This window comes from Globicephala melas, chromosome 2 (genome assembly GCF_963455315.2).
Source record: "Globicephala melas chromosome 2, mGloMel1.2, whole genome shotgun sequence".
NCBI lineage: Eukaryota > Metazoa > Chordata > Mammalia > Artiodactyla > Delphinidae > Globicephala > Globicephala melas.
In genome coordinates, this window is record NC_083315.2 from 19,829,549 (window position 1) to 19,856,125 (window position 26,577).

General features: G+C 37.9%; 1 protein-coding gene across 2 annotated transcripts in view; it reads right to left on the bottom strand.

The window, feature by feature from the left end:
- SEC61A2 (SEC61 translocon subunit alpha 2) overlaps positions 1-26,577 on the bottom strand; it is a 27,642-nt gene extending 1,065 nt beyond the window's left edge. The window contains exons 1-11 of one of the 2 annotated variants that reach the window (XM_030836953.2): positions 26,452-26,577; positions 24,264-24,331; positions 23,108-23,173; positions 15,900-15,978; positions 11,639-11,770; positions 11,404-11,513; positions 7,086-7,239; positions 5,949-6,109; positions 5,433-5,630; positions 2,840-3,031; positions 2,294-2,370 (exon numbers count right to left, since the gene is read on the bottom strand). In XM_030836953.2, coding sequence (XP_030692813.1) covers positions 2,294-2,370; positions 2,840-3,031; positions 5,433-5,630; positions 5,949-6,109; positions 7,086-7,239; positions 11,404-11,513; positions 11,639-11,770; positions 15,900-15,978; positions 23,108-23,173; positions 24,264-24,331; positions 26,452-26,458 — 1,244 coding nt within the window. In that variant the 5' untranslated portion in view covers positions 26,459-26,577. Of the gene's footprint in view, positions 1-2,293; positions 2,371-2,839; positions 3,032-5,432; positions 5,631-5,948; positions 6,110-7,085; positions 7,240-11,403; positions 11,514-11,638; positions 11,771-15,899; positions 15,979-23,107; positions 23,174-24,263; positions 24,332-26,216; positions 26,235-26,451 lie in introns of those variants that run through there. The other variant, XM_030836963.2, reaches the window with a different exon arrangement.

Genomic DNA, 26,577 nt, shown 5'->3' on the forward strand with positions numbered 1-26,577 from the left:
CTGTGCACAGTTATGTGTTGATGAAAATGATGAAAGGAATGATCTGACTCAAGAAATGATCTGATTTCAAGAAACCAGTTAATAGCCAAGAAAGGCAATACATGATTTTTACAGCAGAAGAGGAGAATCCTCAACTGTGATTTAAGTATTGGAATGTTTAATATTGTTTGTAAGTGGGTAACCTTTAGCTCCCTCTCGTAGATGAAGAGTAAATATCAAAATGCTTTCTAAGTATCAAATTTATGTGACAAGATTTGGATGACCCTATTCAATAGTAATTCAACCTTGGCCACATGTTAATATCACCTGGAGAACTGTTAAAAATAATGGGATTGTATTTAAAATACTCCAGAGGGGGAAAAAAGATGGGGGCGAGGGACCATGGATGGGGAAGACAGTAGATGAAACAAGAATGGGAGAAGGATAACGACTAAAGCTGGATACAGTTGAACGCAGGGGTTCATTATACCACTCTGCAATCTATTCCATGTTGTAAATAAAAAGTTTAAAATACCAATGCCTTTTCAACAAATGGTTCTGGAACACTTGGCTATCCACATGGAAAAGAAGGAATCTGGACCCCTATCTCACATGAAACAAAAATGAGCTCAGAGTTGTCACAGACCTAAACATAAGAGGATTAATCTTTGTGACCCTGGCTTCTTAGATACAATACCAAAAACAGCACAAAGAAACCAAAGAAGAAATAGAAAAACTGAATATCAAAATTAAAAATTTGTGCATCAAAGGACACCATCAAGAAAGTGAAAAGACAACCCACAGAATGGGACAAAATATTTGCAAATCATTTACCTGATGAGTTACATCCAAAATATTTTTTTTACCCTTATAAACAGTAATAAAAAGACAACCCAATTAGAAATTTTAAATGAGCAAAAGAAGAGACATTTCTCCAAAGAACATATTTGAATGGCTAATTAACACATGAGAAGATGCTTAACATCATTACTCATCAGGGAGACGCAAATCAAAACCACAATGAAAAGGGAAAAACCACAATGAGATACCACTTCATACCTACTAGGTGGCTAAAATCAAAACAAGAATTAGTGCTGGTGAGGACGTGCAGCAGCTCCAGACACTGCAGCTGGATGCAGAATGGGGCAGCTGCTCTGGAGAAGGGTCTGGCAGTTCCTCAACACATTCAACACAGTTACTACCCAACCCAATAGTTCCACTCTGAGAGAAATGAAAACATATGTCCACACAAAACCTGAACAAGTACGTTCACAACAGCATTATTCACGACAGCCAAAAAGTGGAAACAACCAAAATTTCCATCAACTGATGAATGGATAGACAAAACATGGTACATCCATACAAGGGAATATTATTCACGAATAATGAATGAACCCCAAAAACATTATGCTACGTGAAAAAGACAGTCACAAAGGATCACATATAACTCCATTTATATGAAATGTCCAGAACAGGCAAATCTACAGACACTAGATAAAAAGCCTGGGGCTGGGAGGTGGGAGGGTGGGTAGGAATGGAGAATAACTAATAGGTACAAGGTTTCTTTCCAGGTGATGAAAATGTTTTAAAAATTATATTGTAATGATTACACACTCAGAATATACTAAAAACAAAACCCCACTAAACTGTATATTTCAAATGAGTAAATTACATGATATGTGAATTATATCTCAATAAACTGTTATCAAAAAACAAAAAACGGGGGTTTCCCTGGTGGCGCAGTGGTTGAGAGTCCGCCTGCTGATGCAGGGGACATGGGTTCGTGCCCCGGTCTGGGAAGATCCCACATGCCGCGGAGCAGCTAGGCCCGTGAGCCATGGCCGTTGAGCCTGCGCGTCCGGAGCCTGTGCTCCGCAATGGGAGAGGCCACAACAGTGAGAGGCCTGCGTACAAAACAAAAACAAAAACAAAAAACTGATGCCTGGGACCCACCTCAGACCAGATAAATCACAATTCCTAGAGGCGGGATATCAGTATTTTTTAAAAGCTCCCAGGTGTTTTTAAGTGCAGCCAGACGAGGACCTCTGACCTACAGCATTTTAACACTGGGCTGAGCAGTGAAGGGAACATAATTTCAATTAAAATAATTTAGGTGTCAATTCTGATGTGGAGAACAATTCACTTTTGTGTTAAATTTTGGTTCTTTTGTGTTAAGTAGAAGAAAAGTGCTTCAAATATGAATTTAAATAACATCTGAGAACAAATGATAGATTGAAAAACCAAGAACACGTGTGTGTATGTAACACATTCTCTCTCTCTCCTATCCAAGACTGAGTCTAATGGCCTTCCTTACCTATTAAGCTCATGAACCATAGAGGTATCCCTGTGGCCTCTCATTACCATTTGCTGTTCTTTAAGCTGTTTAGCTACCTGCGAAGAGAAAAACAACTTTTAAAATCAAACTCTATTTCACTGTTTACTACTAGGTTCTGTGTGAAGTGCTCTCCACAGAAAATACAGGAAGACTGAAGTAGACACTGTCATATCATAATATTCCCTGAGGCTACAATGCTGCACAACCACATTATCCATACCTTAAGCCAGGGTTTCTCAATCTTTCCTTAATTATCACCTCCCTAAAGAGAAATTAAATACTAAGGAATAAGACTTTGTCGGGTAGAGTTGAGCTTTGGATGGTCACAAACCATTGTAAAATCTAAGAATTTTTCACTTTCCAGGAACTACCTGTAGTTTTTAACTCCCTGGGGATGACATTACCTCATTAAGAATGTATGAATTTGAGTTTAAAATTACAAAAGTAATTAAGTGTATCAATTACCATTTGACACCTAAAAATTATGAATTTTTTTTTTCATTTTCAAACAAACCAAATACTTACATCTTTGGCTGAGGAACCAGACACCTCTATCCATGTCTTAGAAAAGAATGCACATGATCCCAACATGAAGATGATATAAACAACCACATGGACAGGATCCTCAAATATGGCGCCCATGGACTCAGGAGGAGAAAGGTAGTAACAAAGGCCCCCCACTGGGTAAGAACGAGCAGGTCCTCCCCCACTGACGTCCTATAGAACAAGAATAAAAAGCACAAATGGTCACATTTCTGTGACTTCAAACTCCTCAAATATTATGATGATGTTTTAAGCTCAAAGCACCTACAGCTAATGATTCTATGTAACTTAAAGGATTTACTTTTGTGTCTGATATCTTCACCCTTACAAAATTATATAGTGAGTAAAAAAAAAATTATATAGTGAGTGTCTATTACATAAGACATTGTGAATATATTAACAGAAGAGCAATTTTTAAAAAAAATTATAATACTTCTACAAGAAGAATCTTCTCTTCCTGAAGACAGGAATAGATCACATCGATCTCTGATAATATTTAGAGTCAGAAATTTTCTGAACTATTTAAGAGTACATACATATTCTTTCACTTCAAGGTATGCTATTAAGAATGCAATCAACTGAAATATTAACAGAAGACTAACGACTCACTACCTAAACTTTATATGATTTGTATATTGTAAAGAGTAGTCTTTTAATAAGTATAAAGGGATTTTTTAATCCACACAAACATTTAAGAATTTTTATAGTAAAAGAAATGGTAATAACATGTATTTGCTCATATTAAATAGAAGTTCTGGGCATAGATGGTGGGAAAGCAATTTTTGGATGCAATGATTAAAATGTCTGGTTCCTGAATTTACAATTTCCAAATGATTCATTTACTGTGCCCCTAGAATCACTGATTCTAAATCAAAAGCCCTGACAAATTAAACTTCCCAATAGCTCTCTCACTTTAAAAAAAAATCTCATTAAGATCACAACACAATCTATACAACCACTCAGTGCATTTATTACTGTGAAATTATCATAGTAATAATGACTGCCAGATTATTAGCTCATGAGGGGAGGGACAGTCCCTCCCCTCACCACAGGCAATCCAATTTCTGTTAAATGAATGGAAAAGGAGTCCAGCTGACCCTTGAACGAGGGGGTTAGGGCACCAACCCTCCATGAAGTCGAAATCCACATATAAGTTATTGTTACTCCTCCGCGTACACGGCTCCTCCGTATCCGCAGTTCTGCATTGCAGGATTCAACCTGCTGCAGACCATGCAGTACTGAAGTGTTTACTACTGAAAACAACCTGCGTCTAAATGAACCCGTACAGCTCAAACCCATGTTCAAGGGTCAACTATTCTGGATAAAGGGAATCATACTTCCTTCAACTGCCTTTCAAGAATTACTGTTTCATCCTATTAAACTTTACATTTTAAAAATGGCCTTCAGTAAATGCAGAAAGATACGTCGCTACAACTTACAATACAAAAGGTAGCATGTTAAGACAAATGCATAGAATAAGCACCGTATTTCAGGAATGACTAAAAAAATAGTTCTTTGGGGGAATACAAATTCTAGAATTACATATTCTGAAAACAATAAAGGCTCTTACTCTTCTCTAATTCTGTAGTTTTAAGGGGGAAAAAACACTCCTTGGTCAGGTGAAAATTTAAACCAGTCAAAATTCAATCCTGGACTTCCCTTGTGGCCCAATGTTAAGAATCTGCCTGCCAGTGCATGGGACATGAGTTTGATCCCTGGTCCGGGAAGATCCCACATGCTGCGAAGCAACTAAGCCCGTGTGCCACAACTACTAAGCCTGCACTCTAGAGCTCACGCGCCGCAACTACTGAAGCCCGCACGCTCTAGGGCCCACGTGCCGCAACTACTGAGCCACATGCTGCAACTACTGAAGCCGGTGCGCCTAGAGCCCGGGCTCCGCAACAAGAGAAGCCACCAAAATGAGAAGTCTGCGTGCCGCAACTAGAGAAAGCCCATCCCGTGCGCAGCAACGAAGACCCAACGCAGCCAAAAAAAAAAAATTCAATCCTACAATAACTCACACCTCAATCACAATGTGGCTGGATTGCTTTAGGAGCTATGATGAAAATCTAAAAGAGGAAGGCAGAATTTACTGGATTCCATTTCTAGCAACTGTTCTCTCTTCAATATAGTTATTATGTGCCTTTCTTATTTACTGCCATTTGGGCCATGAAAAATGGCGAGGGAGGCAGGAGAGGATGATTTCGGTATCCTATATAATCAGCAGATAGCTTCTTGGAAAAAACCATTATTCTAGACAATAGAGGAATAAGATTACAAAACAGGGAATCACCTTCATAAGAGCAACTGTGATTTTAACCTAAAAGGTCACTCAAACGAGATGTGAAAATGCTTCCTAGACGTAAAATAGTACAGTACTCGGCCAATCTTAGTTTTACAATGCTTACAGTTTTACAACTCTTCCAAATAAATGATAAACTGGGCTACAGGTAAATGAATCTGGAAGTGTTATATATAGCAACTGCTTCAATTATGGCTCATCTCTTTCAGTTAAAAGCATGAAATGCAAATTACAATAAATTTGAATACTTAGAATAAATAATGAAATACTCACAGCCCACTGTCCTAGTAAATTTACTAAAAAGTTGCCACTAAATCGAACTGACAGCATCTGGGAAATAACATACAGGTTGGACACCAGGGCCGACTGCAGGATGATGGGGATGTTGGAGGTGTAGAAGAGCTTGATGGGGTAGCTGCTGTACTGCCCTCGGTACCGGGCCGACTTAATGGGCAGGTCCACACGAAATCCCTGAAAAAGGAAGCTTAGGAGTGAGGCGGAGAGGCTGCACGTACCACGACTCCAGACGAGGCAAACAGTCACAGGAGGGACTTTGCAAAGACAATGCTAACAAACTTTCCCTTCCACAGAGACACACAGAAATAGAAATCCTTTTCTACTTCATAATTGCTAATATTTTGCACCTTAGAGTCTAAACGATGGAATTATTTACCTAACTAGATTTTGAAACACTGACTTAGCTGCTAACATTTCAAATGGTATTCTCCTCTTTAAGAGCAAAATAAAAATCCACACTCCACTTAACTTCAGCGAAGAAAGTATACTTACCTGAAAATATATAACAACAGCAAACACGAAAACTGTAGCAATGAGGTTCATGAGATTGGGTAAATTCTGACGATAGAAAGCCTCCCTTAGAGCTCGAACTTTGTCTGTCCTGGTGGCCAGTAAATGAAAGAGAGCTATGACTGCACCCTCAAACTCGGTACCTGATAAATCAAGATAGAAATCGGCTGTAGCTTCATTACCCAAAGTTGTCCCAAAAGTCAAAAACAAATAACCTTGAAGCTCCAGTACAAGGCAGAAAATATGAGTCCAGATAATTCATCTATGTTTAAGATACAGCCATGTGTGGAGCTTCTAAAAAATATTTACATCATTGAGGCAAATATGTCTTTTTTTTCCATAAATCTTAAGTTTTCTCAAGAGACTATTCTTGATGAAAACAAAGTAGAATAAACCAAAGCAAATATTTAGTTCATAATGATTTGCCTCACCTTTACTTTAGGGAAGGGAAAAGAACATTCAGAGGTGGGGTGGGGGGAGATGGGGAAAAGAAGCAGCAAAGCAGAATAAAGATGTCAGAGTTGAAAGACAGACATTACTCTACCAAGCTTGCCTTTAATTCATTTTACTAAGTATATTAATAAACCATCACCGCTATTTTCTTAAGGCTGGGACCAGGTTAGATGTTAACCATTACAAATCTTGGATGGCATTTGAGAGAAGTGGAGATGGGTAAGGGGAAACACAATGAAATATTTCATAATTTAGGTGCTATTACAAAGCCAAGGAGAACAGCAGCAAAAGTACTAGTACTCCCTGATGATGCAATAAATGATGTTTTTTTAATCTGAAATCCACTACCTTTTTATCCCTCGAGGAATGCTGAAATCAGTCAAAATCAATGACTTCTGCAACAATGGCTTAGGCAAATAAAATTTTTTAAATGTTTGCAACCACTGAAATTTTAAATGAGCAGAGGCTAAATTTTAGATACTATTCTTTCTGAAGCAACAGTTCATACTCCACCAATCTCTGCTTATCAGCTTTGGAACACCTGACATCCGCCGTCGCCTGGGACAGCAAACCAGGGCGTCTGTCGGCAGTCCCGCTCCACCACCTTGTGCTCCTCTCAGCACACACCCGGCCAAACCCGTGCAGTTGTGTCCCTGTGCGTTGTACCTCTGCCAGTGTTAATGGTAGTGGGACTAAAGGCCTTCCAGACAATGGTTTCACAGATGTTGGTGGCAATAAAGAGGGAAATCCCAGACCCCAAGCCGTAACCCTTCTGTAGCAGCTCATCTAACAGCAGCACAATCAAACCAGCAACAAACAACTGTGGGGAAAGAAATGCAAGTAAGCTGAAGCAAGAATAAACTCAGAAAGGGGCAGTGAACACCATTGACTACTTTCAAAGTACAGGCATTTTCAACACTAAAACCTAGTCGATGCAGTATCACTATTATGACACCCTGCATCTAACCCGATTTAGTTTCATCAGAAGCCAATTCTGAAAATGAGAGGACTGGAAATTTTGTTACATTATAAAGCAGACACTTTGACTTTTAAAGTATATTTCTATTTCTCTTATAATGGTTAAATAAGACCTATTGAAAAGCACCCTAAAACAAAAACAAAAATGTTCACAAAGTTGTAGCATTTATGACAGCAAGAAACTGAAAAGCATTCCAAATAGCTTCAAGTAAGTAAAAGACCAAATGAATTATGATACAGTAACAAGATGCAATTTTATAGGCCATTAAAGGAAAAGCATGTGAACTATGCAGATACATTTTTAAGTATTATAGATTTTATATATGTGTATAATATATAAAATATACAATAGAATAAGTCAAAAAGTAGAGCACAAATATGTACACAGATTATAACAATGTAAAAATGCATTCAATACATACAGTGACAAAAACTGAATATAAACCTGAAAACAATTAAGGGTTCACCAGGTTCTTAAGTTCATGATTTTTTTTTTTAAAAAAAGAAAGCATACTAACTTTATGTGAAATTGAAAATTCTTAATTTTCCTCTTGGAGAAAACATCAATAAAAGTATGTATCAATTAGAAATAATCCATAGCTTTACAAGTGACCTCTTTGGTCATGTGACTCCTTCCCCACACTTCAGTAACCTAATCAAGGGGGGAAGAAAATGTGCTTCTAGGCCCCCAATCTCACACCTGTCCCCACTTCAAAGACACCCTCCTACAGACATGAGGAGATGCTCCTTCCATTCCTCCCAGCTCTGAAGCCTCCCACCCTCGTTCCTAACTCAGTTCACCCAATATCCCTGTTAAGAAGAGAAAACTACAGTACACTATTTGAAGCATGCTTACCTTACCGTGTTTTTTCTTTTCCTTAACTGTCATTTCAATGGCTGTACAGAGCCTAACTTGTCTGTTTACAATCTTTAAATTTGAATTTCAATGGACTGTAAAAAAGGTAAAATTCTCAAAACTCCTAAGAGAGCTCACAAATTCTTTACTGTTTGAAAACCAACTTTACCAATTTGACAAGATAAAAGACAAGTTAGGACTTAACTACTGAGATTTTATTTTGACCACAGTTATGTAACAAGTACATACTCCCCATCAGAAATACAGAAGCCCACCCTCTACAGGGCATGATAGCTGTCCACAAACCATCAGCCAACCAGTGTTTCCATGGACTTCTAATTAAATGACCTGTCCAAGGTCACACAGGCAGCTCTGAAACAACGATAATTCTCCAAACCCCTGTTCACACCAATGTCCATCAGACTAGAGGGTGATTCATTTATATCTGGTGAAAATCAAACTCGTGCTTCTCTAACTGGACAAAGGAATTACAGAGAAACCTAAATGAGAAATGGTTTCTATAACTAAAGGAATAAGAGATGGTAAAAAGCATGCATGCCTATGCAGGGAATGAGAAATCAGAAACTGACAGCATCTCATTGACTAGAACAGTTGATAAAAAAACTGAATATTAATTGCATGCCTTCTAGAATGTTCAATACATATGAATCTCTAAAGTATGTATAAAAATAACACTTAAACATTTCAACCTTGCTCATGCGTGCACGCACACACACACAACTCAGTTTGACAAAATAATACTTACCTCTACTATGTGCCATGCACACTGATACTCTCTCTACTCTTTTTTAAAATTTTAATCAACACCCACTATTTAGATTCCAAAACTCACTAGTGGAAAAACACTGACCATGTGAATGAAACAAGAATAATTAAGGTGAGAAATACCTTACATAACAGCATGCAAACAGTTTTCAAAATCTCTAGGTGGAAACACACTGATCTAATCACATCTCTTTAGCAAATCTACACATTGTCAATGTTAGCAAAGCCTTAAAAAGATGCAATGGGTCACTACCCACCTATGATCAAATGTGAAAAATTTCTCTATACATTAACACTAGAAGGATTAACCACAGGACAAATATTTGTGCACCAGAATTTATGTAAACAACTTAGTATATACCCACTTCACTTGTTCCGTTCCAGGAATTTAACTATTCCTTGATTTCTGGTATGAAAAAAAATTACAATAGCTTAACTCCATTTTTTATCAATTCAAATTCATAACTGACTTCATAAGAAGTCAATACTTTCACTAACTAACCCAGAACTGGTCAGCTGAGGTTCCTTAAGAATATAAATACACCCTTACTAAAATACTAGAAAAATTTTACTGATGCATAATGTTCTTAGAGCAAGATGCCAATTTTGAGTGTCTTTTAGAAAGCAGGGTTATTCTAACTATGGGTCACAAAGCAAATGCTGTAAAGAAACAAAATAAGGCAAAAATTGGTGTATCAGTATCCTCATGTCAAAGAACTGAAAGATACTAAAACCAATTTTCAGAGGATCTTCTTTCCCATCCATTGCAACTCTTCTTCCTCTAATTCCCCGGGGTTGTAAATTTGCCAGTCAAGGTGTTTTTTATTTTATTTTTAATTTTCTTACTTTTTCTTTTTGGCCACACTATGCGGCCTGTGAAACTTCCCTGACCAGGGATTGAACCCGTGTCCCCTGCAGTGGAAGCACGGAGTCTTAACCACTGGACCACCAGGGAAGTCCCAAGGTGTTTTTTAAATGCAGAAATAATGACAAAGTTATCCTTTAAAGAAGTGTACCTTATACCAAATGGGAACTCACTGGGGCTCAGAAAACTACCTAATAGTCCATTAAAGATTCCTCCCCTGGTTAAAAGATGAAATATTTCCATTTCATTAGAAAAGCCCTGTGATATGTGATATGCGTTAATGATGCCCAATAAACACCTCCACAATCCCATTCTCTTTGTTCTGAATCATACTCACTAAACAATCTTCTTACTATGATTTGTTTCCTATATAAGATTTCCTATAAAAAAAAAAGATGGTCAAGCATGCCAATCTGAAATGGTTGTATTTCTCAATGTATATATATACTAATAAACTGGTGTTTTAGTTTTATTTTAAACTATTTTTCTGACTTTGATCCTTTTGACCATTAAAAAATTTTTTTCCTAAATTAATCCTAATTTCGTAGAGTGAACAAGAGGCATCTCCAAGATAACCAGGACTCTAGACGTTTAGTGTTTAACTTAAGCAAGCTTCTTTTCAAAATCCAGTAAATAACTATTATATAACTTAAGTACAGTCCATTCCTGGGTAACTTCTCTAAAGGATTTTTAATGACTACATTAGAGAAATATCTTCCAAACTTTACACATTTTAAGATACTCAGTAGAGGGAAAATCACGTTGGCCTTCAAAAATTCCATTCCAAAATATCCATTTAAAAAATCCATAGGATATACATGTGTGTTTATATGGTATTTCACTTACTGTAAGATACTATTATTTGTAACACTATTATGTGTGTCATTAAGAAAGAAAAAAATACTTCAATTAAACTATGACACAATAACCTATTACAAAGAATTTTTTATTTTCTACTTAAAAAAAAGTTTAGACTTAGACATAGATGTTTATCATCTAACTTGCTCTTTCTGTGCCTCTGTTTATACACAATAACTCTTCATTTCAATAACAAATCACAGCAGACTGTTGGAAGACATTTTAAACAGCAGTTAAACTCAACGACATGTTTTATCAACAATGCATATAACCAAGTGATATAAGGACGATATAAACAGCTTTGACCAAGTTGACGTACACATGCAGGCAATGCCTACCATCACGACCGCCACCTGGCTGACCGCACGTGTGACTGCATCAACTCTAAGAAAACATCCTGATTTCAGAGACATCAAAATGTGAAAAATGTGCATCTTAGAATCAGTGAAATACAGTTGATTGATCCATAATTATTAGACATCTACGGGGCTATTACATTTTAATTTTTAACATCGAAACAACTTATACATGTCACTTCAATAAAGTAAGAAAATGAGTATATCAATCACCTAAAGAATTGTTTCAAAAGAAAAGAAGGAACAAACTTTTTTGTTATCCATATGAAAAATTGTATTTCTTACCTGAATGATGATAAGGAGACAGATTCCAGCACCCATTTCAGCGGGATCCCCATACATGCCCGTCATGACATACACAATGGCTTGCCCAATGGTAATGATCATACCAAATACTGACAAAAATTGGGGGAAAAGGAGTACATGCTTATAACCAAAGACAAAAAAGACTAGAAAAACATCTTTGCCACAAAATTCTCAAATTTGGAAAAGGCTCTTTATTAATTGTACTGATGCTCACGTTTCTGGGCTCCATTGAATAGGGCTCTATCTTTGGGTGTATCTCCAACTTCAATGATTTTGGCTCCAGCTAACAACTGCATAATCAAACCAGATGTTACAATTGGGGAGATACCCAATTCCATTAACGTTCCTGTAAAGGAAGGGGAAAAAAGTAAATAATCTTTACGATATCCAATGCAGATTAATTTAGAAGAGTCCCAGTCCTTAATTATGTCTATGAAATACATGTTAAATGTTAACAAGCAAATTTTCATTTTCTAAACATTAACTGCTAAAAAAAACCCTCTCATTTATTAACACAACCTCACAACAATGCATTAATCAAAATTACTATAAATACTACAAAAATGTAAATTTCTGTGAATTCTAAACTTAAATTGTTAAAGAAATCCTTTGAAAGAAATTGTCCAAGATTTCTGTCCAAATCACTATTTTTAAAATGTACACTAAACATTTTAACGCAGGATTTTAAAAGCCCAAAAATTAAATAACAAGTTAATAAAAAGATGATATTTAAGAATATCTGTGGGGCTTCCCTGGTGGCGCAGTGGTTGAGAGTCCGCCTGCCGATGCAGGGGACACGGATTTGTGCCCCGGTCCGGGAAGATCCCACATGCTGCGGAGCGGCTGGGCCCGTGAGCCATGGCCGCTGAGCCTGCGCGTCCGGAGCCTGTGCTCCGCAATGGGAGAGGCCACAGCAGTGAGAGGCCCGCGTACCATACACACACACACACAAAAATGAATAGCTGTGACTCTCCTAATTCAAAATATAAAATTATATAGAAAGTCATCAAAATCAATGTTGTAGAATGTTGAGTGGCATGAAAAATGTTAATGACATAGTGGATAGGAAAAATATTCAAAAATAGCATGTACAGTTTGATTTCATTTAAATATTTAAATGGAAAATCATTTCCTGTTATTTTAGTCTGGTTATCAACATGTTTCTATTGTTAATGAACTTATCTACGAAGTGGACTCACAGACATAGAGAACAGACTTGTGGTTGCCAAGGGGGAGGGGGTTGGGAGAGGGACGGTTTGGGAGTTTGGGATTAGCAGATGCATACTATTATATAGAGAATGGATAAACAACAAGGTCCTACTGTATAGCACAGGGAACTATATTCAATATCCTGTGATAAACCATAATGTAAACGAATATGAAAAAGAATGTATATATGTATAACTGAATCACTTTGCTGTACAGCGGAAATTATCACAACACTGTAAATCAACTATACTTGAATAAAATAAATTTTTAAAAAATATGGCATCTTAAATGGATTCTTCATGTTTTCTCAGATACTTCCTCAATGGGAAAAGATAAAAATATGTTTTATCATTAAAGCTAGTAGGCAGGTAGGGAGATTTCTTTTTATATTAAATCACCAAAATTTAAAACTGTCAAATGGATCTAGTCCAAAAATTAATCCAGTCAAGCTTTAATGAACATTTCATTTAGGAAATATGGCACTTCCACTCAATAGGGAAAAGAAGGATAAATGGACCTTGGCAAATAACTGGCCAATATAGAAAATTAAGCCTAGATTCCTTATCTCCATGACTTACATTAAAATAAAGGCCACAGATTTAGAAAATATAACCATAAAAGACAAAATACAAAAGTACCAGAAGTGAGTATGCTTATAATCTTGCAAAAGAAAAAGCCTCTCTAAGCCTTTCTATAACAAAATACATAAAGGCCACAAGCAAAAAATGGACGATATGATTAGATACAACTGTGAAACCTCCATGTGGCAAAAGACAGGGTAATAGTTAAAAGAAAAATGAACACAAGTAACAAAGAGCTCGTATGTCTAAAGGGCAAAGAATTCTTACAAATGAATTTTAAAATGAACAAACAGCAGTGAAATAAGTCAGAGAAAGACAAATACTATATGATATCACTTATAAGTGCAATCTAAAAAATACAACAAACTAGTGAATATAACGAGAAAAGAAGCGGGCTCACGGATACAGAGAACAAACTAGAGGTTACCAGTGGCGGTGGGCGGGGGCAATATAGGGTGGGGAGTGGGAGGTTAAAACTACTGGGTATAAGACAGCCTCAAGGGTGTGTTGTACAACACAGGGAATATAGGCCCCCCCCCGCAAAAAAAATAGAAAAATAAAAAAGATAAATGGCATGGCCACTCCCAATAATGCTCTTTTCTCAGGAAAATACCAACAACATAAGAGGAAACCCCAGCACCCAAATCTGTACTATGTAACCCTGAAACTGTAACCAAAGCTGGCTGGGTCTGGTGGAAATCCTGGTAATTTCTAATTCTGAACTGAGAACTGAAGAACCCAGGAGTTGTTGAAGCTAGATCACAAAGACAAGGTTCCCTGCCCCTGCTGCTGAGGTCTGAAAGCTGGTTCTCTCTCCACAAGGCTTAGTTGTTCTACCTCCTCTTTGGGTTCCAAAAAATGACTAGTATCCTTCCAGTAAATTCCATTTTTGTGTTTAAACCAGTCAGTAATTTCCTATGACTTATAACAAGTCCACTCATAGAAGAAATAGAAATATTCAATAAAAATATAAGATGATGTTCAAGCTCACCAACACATAAAGAAATACAAATTAAATACCAGATACCAATTTTTACTTGTCTAACACAAAGACTAAAGGACAAATATTATCCACTATTGGAAGCGAAATGGTCATTCTCATACACCATAGCAGAGTGTATAAAATAATTCAAAGCTTTTGAAAGACAATTTAACAATATCTATCAAAAATTTAAGTGTACATTCCTTGTAAACAAGCAGTTAAACTTCTAGAAATTCATTCTATTAAAAACTTACAGAAGATAGTAGTCATGGTAGCATTGATTATAATGATATAAAATTGGGAAAAAAACTACATGCATGACAGATCCTACAGGCCTTGGGGTCATACCTAAAACACACTCCTTACTGTCTACAAGCCTCATAATCTGGCTCTTGGATTCATCTGCAGCATCATGTCCTACCACGTTTCCCCTTTCCTTTTTTCTTCCAATCACACCATCCTCCTCATTGTTCTTGGAACACATTAAGCATACTCGCACCTCAGGGCCTTTGCACTTGCTATTCCCTGGGGGAAGGTTCCTCCCCCAGATCTTCACACGGCCTTCTCTCACGTCCTGCAGGTCTCTGCTCAAATGTCCCTTCCCCCTCCCAAGATACAGTTCATGTAAAGTCTACCTCCCCAAATAGAGTAACATAAACTCCACGACAACAGCATCACTGTCTTGATCACTGCTCTAATCTCAGCACCTAGCACAAAGCTCCACTCATAGGAAGAACTCAATAAATACCTGAATGAATGATTAAAGAAATCGTGGCACATCCATATAATGGAATAGTATATGGCCATTCAGTAAAATAGGTCATCCAAGATATTAAGTAAACACACCAAGTAGCAGAATAGTTATATAGTAGGTCTTATTTTTCAGTTTTTAAAAAAAGTATATAAATTCATATATATGAATATATATTCAGATAAAAGGTCTAGACGGTTATTCACCAATCTGTTGTCTTCTCAGGAGTTACCCCTGAGAAGCGAGACCTTCATTTTCAGCTTTATACAAATCTGAAATGTTGGTGCATTTTTTTTATAACAAACAAATGTTACTTTTTTGATGTAGAAAAAAACCCACCCCAAAAGCCCCTCCTGATCCAGGCCCTCCCTATCTCTCAGCCTCACTGATCAGCATCCCCCACCCGAATCCCCAGCCTGCACCCCGTGTCCTCATGCATGTGTGCTGTGACTCAGGCTTCCCTCTCCCGACGGTCCACAGGCTGAATTCCAACCCAAATGCTCTCCCAGCATCATCTCCTCCCTGGCACCACAGATCAGTCTTTCAGTCCCATGAGAAACTCAAGAATACACTTCAGAGAGTCCAGGAAATCTCCTGAGATTTTATGAAAAATCTGCACGTGTGAATGTACATGCATTTTTCTAGGGAGAGTACAGATAAATTTAATTAGATTCTCAAAGGAAACATGACCCACAAAAAGATGGAGAACCAAAGCTCTAGACAATGCTAATCACTCCATTCTGTCGTAACTCTATACTCTGTACATACTTCTATTATTACAATAAATACACAGGTTTGTAATTATCTTTATGTTTGTCTCTTCTCCTAGGCAATGAGTTTCTTTTACCATATACTGCCCCTCCCCATAGACATCAAAAAATAGTTGTTTCCACATTTTCACATCTATTTGATGTCAGTACTAGCATGGAGGCAAAAGAAAAGCAGCATATACCTCTGTTGGATGCAAGAATAACTCTCATCCAGTAGAAAGGATCTGCAGAATCTGATGACATGATTCCAAATAGTGGTATCTATAAGATTACATAAAATATTTTATAAAAATGTATTATATAAATTAAGTTTGAACTTAATTTATAATGCATTCACTTAATATTTGCAATACTTAAAAAAACCCCACTACTTCTCATGTTCAATAACAAAACAAGCATACTTTAAAAGTAAAGTTCTTTAATGAAAATAAAAACAATGGGAATCATTACTTACAACATTTCACTAGTAAATATTCCTATCAGTATGGAGATATGTTACACAACAATGTGAATATATGTAACACTACTGAACTGCACACTTAAAAATGGTTAAGTTGGTAAATTTTATGTTTTTGCAATTAAAGAAAATGCTCCTATCAGTACAGGATATATCTACCACGTCACAGAATAATCTTGGAAAGCTATGGGTACTAGTGACAGCCACGGCCATACTCCAAATGTAAGACTGAAGACAAGATATACAGTAGAATACTATGCAGCCATTAAAAATTATACTATGAAGCTTGTAACAGTATGAGGATGTGCTTATGTTGTAATATTAAGTATAAAACAATGGTTCTCAAGCTGGGGCAACTATGCCCCCCCAGGGGACATCTGGCAATATAGGAAGACACTTTTGGTTGTCCCAACTTGAGGGGGGTGCTACTGGCATTAGTGGGTAGAGGTCAGAGACGCTGAACATCCTACAATTTATGGGACAGTCCCCCACCGCAAAGAATTATCCAGCCTAAACTTCAGTGCCATTGTTGAGGAAACCTAGTATAAAAAGAATGGTATGAAACTGTATAAATAAAGTAAAAGATCAACACTGTAAAAATATGCATAGAAGAAAAAACTAGGTGTAAATTTTTTTTTAATCTTGAACAGTGATTATTCACAGGCGGTGGGATTACTGTTGTTTTTTTCTTCTATATTCTTTTCAGCATTTATCATATTTTCTATAATGAACACATATTACTTTTTAATCAGAAAAATAAAAACAAACCTTAACTTCAGAATGCTTCCTATTATACGACCCATGTTCAGAACACAGCACTTGGCCATACCCCCTCCCTCACCATGTAGGAGAAAAATACACTTCCAATTTCATAAACCTTCCCTATATGAAGTTGATTTAAAAAAAAAAAAAGTTCCAAAAGATGCTGCCAGCAATTTTAAACAGGTCATCTGGTCAACCTAAACCTCTTTGGACATCTGAATATATTAGCTGGGTTAGCAGAAGCAAGAAGCACAATATTTTGTGTGCACCCTATAGATGCAAACACTCTTCAGCTAATGTGAGAGATGGGGAGAAAGGAAGTTATTGAATAAAAACCAATTAACACTACAGGATAGTCCATATCACAATATTCCCTAAGTGGGGGAGAGACCAATCAATCAAATTACCTTCCTTAATTGAGTCTCGTAGAGATAGCCATTACCTCCATGATTAGATGCTTTGCGGGATAACAAACAAGAAAGTCAGCCAACCATCCCTAAGTAATGGTATTCCCTCCGTTCCCGTAGTCAACAGGATTAAACTCAGTGTCTAACTTTACTCCTCTTAGTAAATTCCATAGTTACAGGACCACGTCCAACAAGGGCAGCAACAGGAGCTATTTTCTATGACTCTCAAAGTTGCAGACTTTCAGGCTTTGCCCTATATTACATAAAATAATCAGTTTCAACTTCACAAAATACAGTATACACTTCAGAGAAACAAGCATTTCATGCTTGAATGGAAACCCTGAACCAGTCAGATGGACAAATAGAAAATTAGTAGTAGGGATCTCCAAACGCAGTGAGCACTGAAACCAAGCAAGATATTTCTGGGCTAAAATGGCAAGCCGTGAGTGATCAGGTTACAGAATTTCCCTCCCCAATACATAAGAAAACACATTTTTCAAAACATGTAAAATAGTAAAAGAATTTAAAAATCTAAAGGAAAAATATCTATAAAGCAGCCAAACAAGAAAAAGAATCATAAACTTGATGGTCATAGGCGGGGAGAAAACAACAATCGAGGAATAGGGACTCAGCATGAAACTGCTCCAACCATCACAAAGGGAAGGGCACAGAATCCCCACAACACTCCAAACCTGGAGAAGAGCGGGCTGCACAGATATCCTCATCTCTCCTGCCTCCTTTGGCAGCTGAGAGGAAATGGATGAGAGAAGCCAGGAACGGGGCTCTCTCTGGTGCAACTGACAATTACAGGGCTACACTGAGTCAGGAACTGGGGAGCGATCTGAGGTCAGTAATGGAATAAAGCCCTCCTCAGTCAGGTGGTGAGGACCCTCACAAGACACATAACAAAAGTCTAGCAAGAGAGCAGAGCCCAGGTGGCATTTATGGCACTTCTCTCAGTTGATCTCACCTCCCACCAGTTCCTCAAGCTAAAAAAACACTATGGAGAACACGAGACCCCAAACCCTTCAACTGTGGCTGGGAGGGGAAAACTGTGGCTCTCTCTGTTTGAGATTCAGTGGAAAGAGAATCAAGAAATCACCAGCCCTGGGCCAAACTGCCTAAGCGTGAGAAAGACAAAAAGGTACAGCTTGGGCTTCTCTGGTGGCGCAGTGGTTGAGAGTCCACCTGCCGCTGCAGGGGACACGGGTTCGTGCCCTGGTCTGGGAAGATCCCACAGGCCGCGGAGCGGCTGGGCCTGTGAGCCATGGCCGCTGGGCCTGCGCGTCCGGAGGCTGTGCTCCACAACGGGAGAGGCCACAGCAGTGAGAGGCCCGCGTACCACACACACACACAAAAAGGTACAGCTTGACAACCATGTAAACACATTACAGGAAAAAAATAATGAGGTAACATAAAATGCATAAATTAATTTATGGCATGAAACAGTCATGAGAAATGTCACACTTTAAGAAATGTAACTCAAGTTATGTTTTCTTCTTCTTGGGTTTTCTTGGGTTCCAGCTGCAAAGCTGCAAATATTTACTATCTGGCCCTTTACAAAAAAAATGTTTGCAGACCCTTGGATTAGAAGATTCAATATTAAGATGGTAATGCTCTCTAAATTGACCTATATATTCAAAGCAATAAAAATCGTAATGCCAGGAGACTTTCTTAAAGAAAATGACAAGCTGATTCTAAAATTCAGATGGAAATATGAGTGACCTAGAATAGACAAAATCATTTTGAAAAGAAAGAACAAAGTTGGATGACTTTTACAACCTAATTACAGGACTCAGTTTAAAGCTACATTAATCAAAAGAGTTATGGTTTACCATAACGATGGAATATGATCAATGGAACAGAACTGAGAGTACAAAAATAGATCCATGCTTATATGGCTAACTGATTTTCAACAAAGATGCCAAAGTAATTCAATGGAGAAAGGAGAGCCTTTTCAACAACTGGTTATGCATATAGAAAAAAATGAACCCTAACCTTACCTCACGCCATACACAAAACTTAACTTGGAATAGATCATAGACCAAAACATACAAGCTAAAACTGTAAAATATTTAGAAGAATACAGGAGAAAATCTTCACAACCTTAAAATAGGCAAACATTTCTTAGATAGGAAACAAAAACCATGAGCAATCAAAGAGAAAGATAAAATGAACTTCATCGAAATTAAAAACTTCTGCTCAAAAAGTTTTGTTAAGAAAATGAAAAGGCAAGCCATAGACTACGAGAAAATATTCACAATACATATATCTGATGAAGGACTTGTATCCAGAAAATATTTTTAAATGCATATAATTCACTAACAGACAAAAATGCAATTTTTTTTAATGGGCAAAATATCTGGGGAAAGAACACTTTACAAAAGATAAATACCCAATAAGCATATGAGAAAGCTGCTCAGTATCATTGACCAGGGAAATACAAGTTAAAACCTCACCATGGAGAAAAGAGAACCTTCCTATACTTTGATGGAAATGGAAAACAGGAGGGTCCTTAAAAAATTAAAAATAGAGCTACCATAAAATCCAGCAATCTCACTCCTAGGTATATGACCAGAGAAAACTCTAATTCAAAAAGATACATGTGGGCTTCCCTGGTGGCACAGTGGCTGGGGGTCCGCCTGCCGATGCAGGGGACACGGGTTCGTGCTCCGGTCTGGGAGGATCCCACATGCCGCGGAGCGGCTGGGCCCGTGAGCCATGGCCGCTGGGCCTGCGTGTCTGGAGCCTGTGCTCCGCAACAGGAGAGGCCACAGCAGTGAGAGGCCTGCGTACCGCAAAAAAAAAAAAAAATATATACATGCACCCCAATGTTGACAGCAGCATGATTTACAACAGCCAAAACACGGAAGCAACCTAAGTGTCCATCAGCAGGCTGGTTTAAGATGTGTGTGTGTGTGTGTGTGTGTGTGTGTGTGTGTGTGTGTGTGTGTGTGTGTGTACAATGGAATATTATTCAGCCATAAAAAAGAATGGAATATTGCCATTTGCAGCAACATGAATGGACCTAGACAATATTATACTTAGTGAATTAAGTCAGGGAAAGACAAATATCATTTACATGTGGAATCTAAAAAATAACATAAATGAATCTATAAACAAAACAGAAACAGACTGACATAGAAAATAAACTTTATGGTTACCAAAGGGGAAAGAAAGATGGGGGAGGGATAAATTAGAAGTACAGGATTAACAGATACAAACTGCTATACATAAAATAGATAAGCAACAAGGATTTACTGTTTAGCACAGGAAGGTATATTCAATATCTTATAATAACCTATAATGGAAAATAATCTGAAAAAAATATATATATATATAACTGAATCACTTTGCTGTACACCTGAAACTAACACAATATTATAAATCAACTATACTTCAATTACAATAAAAATGAAAAAAAACCTCATCCATTAGAATGGCTAATATTAGAATGCTGAACAATACTAAGAATAAACAATGATGCAGAGCAACCAGAACTCCTATACGGCTGATGGGACCACTTGGAAAAGAGTTAGTTTCTCACAAAGTTGAACATACATTTACCATAAACCTTAGCAATTCTACTCATAGGTATTCACCCAAGAGAAATGAAAACAAATATCCACAGAAAGCCTTGTACGGGAACGTTCATAGCAACTTTATTTGTTATAGCCAACATGTGGAAACAACCCGAATGTCCAACAACAGGTGACAAGATGAACAAACTGTGATACAATCAACATGGATACAATCAACACCATGGATGAATCTCAAAAAGCTGATGAAGAAGTTAGACACTGTATCACTCCATGTACATGAAATTCTGGAAAAGACAAATCAAATTATAGAAATAGCAGATCAGTGGTTGCCTGAGAATGCGGTGAGGTGGGAACTGACTAAGAGTACAAGAAACATTCTGGAGTAACAGAAATGTTCTATACCCACTGAGATAGTAGGTATGTAGATGCATACATTTGTCAAAACTCTTTAAAATGTACACTTAGAAATGAGTATATTTTGCTGTACATAAATTGTACCCTTAAAAAGTTGATTTTTTTTTTTAATGGAGGGGAGGGCAATTTCCAAGATGTTAAAACAAGATGGTAGGAATATGGATGATTCTTTTTTTCTACTTGTCTGTGTTTTTCAAAAGTTCACTCTCCCTGACCACGCAAAAGAATTTCCAACAAAGTATAATAGTAAAATATTTTAATGATCAAATAGTTTCACTTTTCAAAAAAATAAATTTGGCTTTTCCCCAGATTATGGACTTTATTTGTTCTACTCCTTCCTCATGTAATTTTTTTAAACTTTCTTATATGTATATTGGTACTTTTCAAACTCTCAAAGAACTTTACTTAAATTATCTAATTTAATCCTCACAATACAATAACCCTGTGACATGGGCAGGTCACATTTTATCCTCATTTTATGAACTTAATCTCTGTGAAATTTTACTAAAAAGCATCATTGAACTTTATTACTTTATAAACACAGAATATCCCTAGGATTCTAGAATTTGGCTATTGGGGATTTTTTAATTAATACATAAATTTACAACATGATTAAAAGCAAACAAAGTGGAAAAATATTTGCCCTATACATGTCAAAGATTTAACACTTTTATATATAAAAACCTGTCATAGGGGCTTCCCTGGTGGCGCAGTGGTTGAGAGTCCGCCTGCCGATGCAGGGGACACAGGTTCGTGCCCCGGTCCAGGAAGATCCCACATGCCGCAGAGCGGCTGGGCTCGTGAGCCATGGCCGCTGAGCCTGCGCGTCCGGAGCCTGTGCTCCGCAACAGGAGAGGCCACAACAGTGAGAGGCCCATGTACCGCAAAATAAATAAATAAATAAATAAAAATAAAAAACCTGTCATAAATCAATTTTAAAAATCTCAAGGAAAAAATAGGTAAAGATCATTAACTGAAAAGGGGAAAAAAGAAAATATGTTCAAACCCACTAGTAAACCAAAAGAAATACACAGTAGAAGATAACCATTTTCACTATCAACTCAGATTAAAATGATGATGCTCCTATTTACAAAAGCAATCTAAAGGTCCATTGACAGATGAATGGATAAAGAAGATGTGGGGTGTGTGTGTGTGTGTGTGTGTGTGTGTGTATTATATACACACACACATATAGGAACATATACACAGACACATATACTATGGAACATTACCTAGCCATAAAAAAGAATGAAATGATGCCATCTGCAGCAACATGGATGGACACAGAGATTATCATACTAAGTGAAGTAAGTCAGAAAGAGAAAGACAAATACCATATGATATCACTTATATGTGGAATCTAAAATATAACACAAATGAACTTATTTATGAAACAGAAACAGACTCACAGATATAGAGAACAGACCTGTGGTTGCCAAGGGTGGGGGGAGAGGATGGATTGGGAGGTTGGGGTTAGCAGATACAAACTATTATATACATAATGGATAAACAGCAAGGTCCTACTGTATAGCACAGGGAACTATATTCAGTATCCTGTAATAAACCATAATGGAAAAGAATATGAAAAAAAAATATGTATATGTATAACGAATCACTTTGTCGTATACTAGAACTAAGATAACATTGTAAATCAACTACAGTTCAATTAAAAATAATTTTTTAAAAATGATGTTGCTCAAAATAATTCAGTATATTTACTATTTGAACTAAAATAAGTTTCTCAAATTCTAACCAACCAAGACCTTAGAATAACAGTACAGACATTTGTTTAATGTTTGGTTACATACCTGACAACATACTAAGAAGATGAAGAGAGTTATAGCAGTCCATAGTACCTTCTCTCTAAACTGGATCTGTGCAAGAAAACAAAGAATGATCAATCAAAACCAAGAAATAGCAAATATAAAGAAAAATCCATATTAAACCTTAACCAGCATTCCCCATCATGACATGCTCCTATTATTTACTCTTAAAATACTCTCGCCCTAGTCAGTAGCAGCTAAAGCAAACAGCTAAACTTCTCAAACATCTTCCTTTACTTTTTCCAGAATTAAGTACAACTTAAATACAGGCTGGCCTCAAGGCACTGTACCACATTAACTGAGACTGAAAAGGATGAAAAGACACAGATCTAATACGCACACATTTCAGTTAACACTGTATTGTGGAAAGCTAGGACTGCCTGTAATATTATTCTGTGAATGTTTCATAGAATATGAAAAGCTAAAGTTTCTTGGGATGCCTTACATGTAACTGGAACAACTATTTTTATAACCTCAAAGCAATAAAAAAAGAAATATACTTCTAAATAAACAGTAAGTTTAACAGAAGTCTTACTTTACTCTTTTTAGTCCCTATTCTGGTTAGTTCCATGCGAAATTGAGCATACAGTAAAAGAGCAATGTCTGGGAACTGACCATTTTGGGATTAACAATATTTCTGGAATAGAAATGCCTCAGTTCCAAAGGCGTACAATGATGGAAGAACAATTAGATGTGGTCAATATCTTCCGAATGCATTTCTGTGATTTTTTTCTTTGTACTGAACGAATCAAGAAATGGGAGGTATATTAACTGCACAGTTGCAATCCATTTATGTGCAACAGTTGTACTCATCAAAACTGACCCAACAGACTGGGTCATTCCTAGTGCGGTAGACCACAATGGACAGGAGAATACTATATCTTATAACACACAGACCAAAGAAACACTTGGTTTGGAAACGTTACAACTTAAAGAACAGTCAGTTTTGAAACCATGAGATAAACTAGATTTAAAAGGTCTACACTAGTTTTATTCACTTTGTGCCTCTTGCAAGGAGAAGGAACAGGTAATATTTTTCCAATTACAACCAGAAAAACATTGGTGAAAATAAATCAATCTAGATAGTTTAACAGAATAAGTCATTTAGCTACCCTCTATATTACTAAAATATTATACTTACTTTCCTTTCAGGTTTCTGAATTTCTGGTAGAACTGCACAGAAAGGTTTGATAACTTCTAAAAATTTGACTGTTAAAAAATAAAAAAAGAATAAATGTCCCTATTACAAAGTTTTTAAAAAGAGATGTATCTTTCCAGAGTCAAATACAAATGTTTTCTTTTAATGGCAATCCATCCCATCCACACCCCCCAAAATGAATTAACCATAATGCTCTCCATTTCAAATACATAAGGAAAGAGAAATAATTCACGGGACAAAGGAGCCCAAAGGGTTTAAGGGCTGGTCAGCAGAAGCAAAGTAATACAAGTATCCTTGTACCACAATTTTGCTTCCTCATGCTTGAATCTCACCCCTTTTATATATACAGAAAAGGAATAATTCAGTGAGCACCACTACATCAAAAGGAGTAAATGCAGTGTACTCACAAGACCATGCATTACAGAAGGAAATAGGACATATCAGAGAAGGAAAGTACAACAGGAAATGGGCTGTAACTGCAGGACTGACTTAATTGGGGACTGAAAAATGCTGAAATGCATAAATGAGAAAGATCACGGAACAACCTTCTATAGGTAGGTTTTCAAAGTACTGTATACAATCTCTACCTCATTTCACTAAGTCGCTATTCATTGCTTGGTCACTCTCCCACAAAAGGATCTCAAAGTACTTGTGTATGTACAATCATCAGCCCAGAGAATGACAACTACATTTCATTAGAAAGTACTGTTTTCCCAGACAACTCATAATATTGAAAAGATAAACCAAGGTTCTTTAAGGATAGGCACTCTCTTCTGGCACGGCTTAAGTCAAAGTCCTGCCAAAGAACTGAAGGATGAAGATGATAATCTCTCAGTCTTTGCCAGCGTCTATAACGTACAGAAACACAAAAAGCCACAACTAGGTATTAGTCATGATCATCTTCCCTTACAAACACTGGATTCTGTATATATGAACATCAGGATATCATTTTTAAACTGACATGGGTAATTACACTTCAGCAGTTAGCCAAAAGTTGACCACACTATATATTTTTTTAATTTATTTTATTGAAGTATAGTTGATCTGACTATATTGTCTTTTTATAAAACCTCTCAAAATGATGGCAGCCACTGATGTTTGACAGAATTCAGAAATTCTCATGGGCAGATGTTTTGTTACCCAAGTACCATTTCAGACGATCTGGAAAGCAAATCTGAATTATGAAAGTGTTCATCTCTAATGTAAAACCAATGTCAATCACATCGGGAAACTTCCTAGAACCCCTTTACCCCTTTTCCTTCCCACTTCCACCCAAGCTACCCTCCCTGATCTCCTGGCTTAAGATCATCCGTGTTGGAGTATTTATGTAAAAAGCAATGCTTTTTTGTCTGCCACTTGTCTATTCTTGTGCTGCAGAATTTAACCCATTATACCGCTAATTCAAGACCAAGGGTCTCCTCTACTTCCTTTCCAGCTTCCCCCAAATGTCCACTAGTTAGCTAGCTGGCCAGTGGGTGCACAGCTTGGGTTTGCGGGAATCCACTAATACAACAGTCACCCCAACAGCGATGTGAAGGTTCCTGGTGTTGAGGGTTTGGGAGAGGGCCCTCAAAAGATCCCCATTATGCAAGGCCTTGTCCCTAAGGCTTACACAACCTGAGACACGTTTAGTTTTCAGTACACACTACAGAATGACTGAAATGAAAATTTTAAAGAAAACTTTATGCCACCAATCGCCTCCTTTCCTCCCCGAAACTACACGCCATGCATCACTTTTTAAAAAATGAAACAAGTCAGGGACCCTCATTCATCACAACTAACATGCCAAAGAACGGTGATTTGGGACTAAAAATATGAGTTTCCTAAGCTCCTGCCTGAAAAATTAAAAGTGGTCCAGGTTTCCCCTGGTTCCCTAACTCCCCGCCCCCAAAACCAATGGCCTCTCCGCGCCGTGTGCCGCTCCTCGCCACCCACCAAGATGCGCAGACCCCGGACCTCCGGGTCCCGACCCCGCAGCCGGCCCGGGCGAGGCCTCGCACGGCTGGAGGAGCCTCCGCGGAGGCCCCCGGCTCGCGCCCTCCTCAGCGGCCCGGCGCAGCCCGCGTCTCCCCGGCCCGCGGGCTAAGCGCTCCCGGGCGGTCGCCTGCCCCACCGCCCGCGGCCCGTCGGCGCCCACGCCCCCGGCGAAGGCCTCGCCGCCGCTACTCACTGCCCATGGCGGCGGCTAGAGCGGCCCGGCGGGGCCCTGCGACCTCGGCGCGGCCTTCGCTCGGGTCCCGCGGCTCGGGCCTCGGCACCCGCTCCCGACACGCTCCGGCCCGCCCCGCGCAGGCTC